This window comes from Cupressus sempervirens, chromosome 3 (genome assembly GCF_028749045.1).
Source record: "Cupressus sempervirens isolate cs-2001-9-10 chromosome 3, ASM2874904v1, whole genome shotgun sequence".
NCBI classification, from domain to species: domain Eukaryota; kingdom Viridiplantae; phylum Streptophyta; class Pinopsida; order Cupressales; family Cupressaceae; genus Cupressus; species Cupressus sempervirens.
Window position 1 is genome coordinate 257375362 of NC_143120.1, and position 6186 is coordinate 257381547.

The 6186-nt window shown below is 34.0% G+C and overlaps 1 protein-coding gene across 1 annotated transcript; it reads right to left on the bottom strand.

Annotated features, from left to right (window-relative positions):
• Positions 1 to 1958: 1958 nt before the first annotated feature.
• Positions 1959 to 3339, bottom strand: LOC149565854 (uncharacterized). Its single transcript, XM_089817278.1, has 3 exons — positions 3126 to 3339; positions 2939 to 3007; positions 1959 to 2853 (listed from the first exon to the last, which is right to left on the bottom strand). The coding sequence occupies exons 1-3, from the start codon at positions 3267 to 3269 to the stop codon at positions 2416 to 2418; spliced, it is 651 nt and encodes a 216-aa protein (XP_089673404.1). The 5' UTR covers positions 3270 to 3339; the 3' UTR covers positions 1959 to 2415.
• Between the last annotated feature and the right edge of the window lie 2847 nt (positions 3340 to 6186).

The following is a 6186-nucleotide window of genomic DNA, read 5'->3' on the forward strand; positions in this document are numbered from 1 at the left end:
TGACAACATAATTGAATAATTTAATCCTCTTAGTTATTTACTATCATTGATTTATATGATGTGGGATGAAGGAAGAAAATGAAATGAAGAGTTTAGAATAATTAATTTAAATAGGGAACTTAGATTAATCAAGAGCAGTGGGGCTTGGGACATGTGAAGAAGTAAATTGACACTTTCTAACTTGTGAAAGGTTCTCATGGATATTTGTGATTTGGGAGGAGAATGAGATAAACATTAGAAGACATGGGGAAAATGAATTTTCTACAAGGGTTAAGGAGTGAGATGATCTTAGCATCAATATTTCAACACTAAGGTGTAGAGTTCAATTGCAAGCTAAAATGTTGATTTTTCAGATAAAAAGCAAGTGAGCAACATATTTGTGGTAGATGAGCAAGGTAATTTTTAGTGGCTAATATTCGCAAATCAGCTAATTTTAGAGTTTTTTTGCTAGTAATTTGGCTAATAATTTAAGATTTGATACAACCAAAATGGCTATAGTTTTATAAAATGTAGTTCTGGAATATTTAGAATCGGCCAATAATTTATTTTATTGAAAAAATTAAACTCAAATATTTACCACAATATTCATTACATGATTAGATTTGAGTCACCTAAATATAATATATTATTGGAGAAATTAAATTGAATTGACCAATAATTATCATAGTTATTAGTTACTTTAGGGATATATCACTAATATTTAGTTTTCACTATTGATTTAAAGTATATGTAAAGATCCTCATAATATTCCGCAAGGTAAAAAATGTTCAATTTTGATTTGTAATATTCCTTGGTGATTAATGAACTTCATATTATTATTGAGAGTCATCAATATTTTATACAAAAAAATTTATGATTCAAAAATAATCGCCAATATTAACCATATTTAGAATTAAAAACTGATAGATTCGCCAATAGAAATAATTTTGTTTTTTTCAAAATAATGAAAGATTCGCCAATATTTTATATTTTTTTTTGGGGGTGGCTTTCTTAAAGTTTACCTTGCAGATGAGATTCAATGCCAAAGAAGGTACTATGGCACAAGGATTGGGGTACATTTTACACGAAGTATTAATTCTAAGGTCAAAGGTTCACTATAGATCTAACACACAATGTAAAAGGAAAGAGAGTGAGGGTGAATGATTAGAGTGTTGTAGAGAGTTTTTTAGGAAACATCGTAGAGAGCACATAAAAAACCTTGGGAGGTTGGACATAATGGAACTCCAAGCCAAAGCCCAAGGTTCTTCAAATCATATACTCAATAAGGATGAACAAAGAAGGGATTTAGATGATAGGTTAGAATGGAAATTAGGGACAAAAACATTAAATGAGTCCAAACAAGATGAAAGACATAGTAAATATTGAAGTAATGGTCATCTTGTTGTTGTGAATTTAACAAGAAGTAAAATACAATAGTGAGGTTGGAAGGTCAAGAGAACAAATGAAATATTACCTCTAGAAGGGGACATTCAAAAGTTTGGAAACATAAAGGATTCAATAGAAAAGCTTGAGGTTTTACAACACTCTCAAGATTCATGGAAGAGAAAGTTAGGGAGGGGAAACTTGGATGGCTTGAGAGACTAACCAATTCAAACACAAAACCCCTAACACAAAGTATTCTCTTTTTACTAGAGGCAACTACACAAAACATGGAATCCACTTGGAATTTTGTAAATTAGTTATCAATAATGATTAATTAGAGAAAGTGCACATTTTATTATAGAAAGTGTAAATTTAGTTATTTTCCATTTTTTTTTACCTTAGAAAAATGGGCAAGCTCTAATTAAGGACACTTACCTCTTATTAGCAAGTTGAAAATATGAATTTCGTGAAAATGACGAACAAAAGAATAATATAGTATAGATGTAGTGTTCATCATGATCGTATAGGTATTATTATCGCACAAACATAATATATTCCTAATTAATCTTTTTTTTTTTTTTTTTAAATGCGCCTGGTAAACTTTTTAACGTGACTGGTAGCGCTGGTGCGACATGCCAACCAGTACCACCAACGCTTTGACCTGGAGCTATGAACCAGTGAGGCCACAAATGGAGGACCTCATCCCCATGAGATTTGAACCTGGATGGCAAGGATAACAACGCAACAACTTAACCATCACAACATGCCACTATTGGCTATTCCTAATTAATCTTAATCAATAAAAACAACTCAAATATTTAGTGGTTTGACCATTGGTTATAGTATTTACATTCTCGTATTAAAATTAAAAAAAAAAGAATAAAGAATCTTGTCATTCAGTTTTTAATTACAATATTTTACATTGGAACAGGAAGGTTGCGTTCTTTGTCTAGGATCTAATTTGTGTGCGTCTTACGCAATCGATGTCTTCGAGAAATTTCTGTTATACACCCCCACACAGGGATATATCTTCCTAACAGCTACAGTTAGTCCTTATCTGCAATTTTCTATCCTGAACTGAGGGCTGCTATAGACAACGTGGCAAACATGATACTTGAGCTGTTTGGCCCCAGCCCCTTTCCAGAAGGGCAAGGCGGGGTTATTCTCTTCATTTTTAACCATCGCGAAAGCAGACTGAATGCTATCCCACACCGCCAATCCAATTATCTGCTTCCCGTCTAGCGAGTCATAGAAGGAATACGAATCTACGCCTTTCAGCCCATTAAAATACGATTTCAGAATGGCAAGGCAGGAGTAAGAGAGCATGTCTTGTCTCTTTGAGCTGCACTCAATTCTTCGAATGCTCACCACATCGCCCAACGACACCTCTGCAAACAATTTGCCTTTGCTACTCTGCTGAGAATTCGGGCGGAAGTAACCCGAGTTCACTATTTTCACCTCGCACTTTAATCCCTCTATAAACGCTGCTGCCTGTTTGAAAAAATTAAACAAATAAACCCCAATTATTCAATGATCATTAAAACAATTAAATCCATGTAATCGTCGGCTCACGTACCTCAGGTAAATTTAAATCTATGCTGTCGACGCTTTGCGATCCCTCTTTCACCACTGCAAAAACAGCCACCTGCAAAAAGAGATTAAAAAGCGGTAATTAAAACAAAACATCTTTGATGACGATTGTTATGTTGGATAAGTAAGGAAAAAGAGCGGGATAAGTAAGGAAAAAGAGCGATATAACATACCCACGAATAGTCGAGACATCTTAAAATTGCGACGGTAATGTTGCGGGAGTTTTCTAAAGAAGATGCCACGGAGGTCATATGGAGCAGAACATCGTCGATGTGGGAGGCGTATTTAGGCTTGAAGATCCCAAACGAGATGCTCATGCTTTCGCTCTGCTTTTGCGTCTGTTTCAGAAGCGGTGGGGAGGAGGACTAAATAGCGGTGTTTTAGATCTGTGCGCGTAATGAACAAATATGGAGGTGGAGGGAGGGATATATGTAGAAGGGGATGAGAATGAACAAAGTGGCGTGTGCGACTCTGCCACGTATATCTGATGACGTCTACCACAAGAGCATCTGGAGGCTGTGTGTAGTAACGCGGTTTATTTGAAGGTAATATTAGAAAAAGTTGTCTTTTAAAAGAATCGGAAGATTCCCGTCCAAGTTCCGCGCAGGCACATAACTAACATTGCACCGGCGTGGACCAGATGAAACGGTCAAAGTCCGAAAGATGGGGTAGCCGACCGGTCATGTTACGCGCTGAACGAAGTCAGAATACGAGAAAATCGCGGGGCACGTGACTGGTTGAGTAGGTGGTCGGACAGAGGAACCATTCTTTTGATTCGGATTTGCGTAGATGGTTCGTGTTTCGAACGTATAAAGTACTAGCAAGCACACCTTAGTCTGCAAGGCCCCGTTTGGTTGGGGAAGATGAATTTTTGACATAACCAGGTTATCTTATAACCAGGTTTTCGAAAATCTGGTTTTGTGATTTGGAAAGCCAATGGTCCGTTTGGTTGACACGGAAGATGAATATACTGTGGACCCCACAATATTATTAAAAAAACTGTCATAAAATTCAAAACCTGATTTTAATTTTGAATTCCACCTTTTTACTGGAAGAAACTTCTTCCAATTTTTGACCAGAATTGGAAGATGAAATTGAAAACCGGGTTATAATTTTAACTAACCAAACAACAAATTTTTTTTACAAAACCTGGTTTTGCCCCTGATAACCCGGTTTTGGCCCTCATCTTCCAGCAACCAAACGGGGCCCAAGGGGTATGATGGAGGGGTACATCTTATTTTCTCCTCTTCACAGTCATCAGCTGAGAAGAATAGACCGATCCATTGTTTCTTTAGCCGGTTAGATAACCTCATTCTTCAGCCAGTAGATTCGGTGCAACACATATGTACATCTTCGAAGAGTTAAATAGTGTAAGTCTTTTATGTTTCCATTGAATAATGGTGCATATATGTTCCCCGATAGACAGCGCCCATTCTTCACGATCAACTAATTTGGGATCAACTGAATGCATTAAATGTGCATGTACTAACCTTGTTTTCAAATAATAATACTTAAATTTTTTAACATCAATACTGACCATCGAAAGTCTATATAAAATACAATTGAAATTCCGCAATACTCGGTAGAAGTTGAATATATTCTCACACATATATTGACAAAAAAATTCTTCTGGATTAAATCTATTCTTGTCAAAATGTTCATTCAACAATCATCTAAAATTATCAACTATTAAAATTATAGCCGTAACCAAATATATATAAAGACCGAACATCTATTATTTCTAATCATGATAAAAATTTGAAGAGGAAGATTGTATTCATCAAAATTACCTTTAAATTGTCCATTAAATGCCTTAAAATAAAATGGAATATTTTGCACAATACTTTTGAATGAGTTGTTAAGCATATTTAATAGTTTGAATAGAACCAATAAATTAGGCTTATATTAGTTTTGTGTAAAGCAGACGAATCCTTCCAAAATATCACTCCTAGGTATCTGCTACTGATAGAGATCCAATGCTCAATGTCCACTATTTCTTGGCATTGTTCCATTTTTCTCGCCGAAAAATCCGAACAAGCCGGTCATTGTTTTCCAAGTGAAGCCTACTTGCTTGAATATTAAAATGTAGGGTTCGTAAAACTCTGTATGTCGCATTTTTATAAATAAAATGGGAAAAACAATTTAAATTTAATGTTTAAAAACTTTTCTATTAAAATGATAGAAAACAATTTAATATATCTCTCTCTCTCTCTCTCTCTCTCTCTCTCTCACACACACACACACACACACACACACACACACACACACACACACACATATTGGTGGATTGGTTATGGATTAGTTTTCCATACTTACAATAGTGTTAGTGAATATGAGATATAATACCACAATAGTCTTTAATGGTGTATTTGATATTAGAAAAAATAAATTGAGATATATTTTGCTAGATATTAAGAGGAGAGAAAAGTATAATATTATTTTTTCTAGGCTACTAATGATAATATAGTGGACGTGGGAGTTTAATCTATGTATAAGAATTTGTATGAACTAATCTTATTTAATTTTATTTTGTGCAGATATAATGATCAATTGTTTATATAATTTTATAAGGGTTCCATTATAATTTGGCTACTCTAAATTTGTAAAATGATAAATGCCTTTGCACAATAAAGAGGAGATAACGTGTCACTAAAGATTATCTTATAACATTAATTTTTTTTATCAAAACCTTTCACAAAAGAGAGCGCAATAAATGAGCTTTCCTAATATTTAATTATATGAGATATATTATATAGTGTACAATAGGCTCTAGCAATATAGGAAATTTGAAAGACAAGACTACACAAAAACATTGACTTGTGTATTAATCCTATGAAATCAGAAAAGTGAAAAAAAAAAAAGAATATCAGATGATCTAGAACACAAGTGACCCCTTTGACAGCTGATACTTTTAGAAAGACATATAGGACCTAATTTAACTCAACATTGTAATAAACCTTCATTAAGGAATTATTATTTTTTTTGGTAAAAAAAATTATTCCCATTGACTTGTGCTAACAACCTCCTTAAATGCAATTTATTTACTAGTAAATTATTATGAAAATTATATAAGATTGTAAAGATGCTTCTTGAATATGAATCAATTTGATCTAGAAGAACCCACCTTAGACCATTCACAATTAGAAAACAAAATATGGTTAACATTGTTTAGGAATGACGATGAATTGAAATGCTCCCTAGATCAATTTTTCACTTTTTTTTTGTCAATGGGCC

Coding starts and splice junctions, on each gene's coding strand:
- LOC149565854 (XM_089817278.1), bottom strand. CDS start 3,269: ATGAGCATCTCGTTTGGGATCTTCAAGCCTAAATACGCCTCCCACATC. Junction 3,008..3,125: donor GATGTCTCGACTATTCGTGG/GTATGTTATATC, acceptor CTCTTTTTGCAG/GTGGCTGTTTTTGCAGTGGT. Junction 2,854..2,938: donor TAGATTTAAATTTACCTGAG/GTACGTGAGCCG, acceptor TTTTTCAAACAG/GCAGCAGCGTTTATAGAGGG.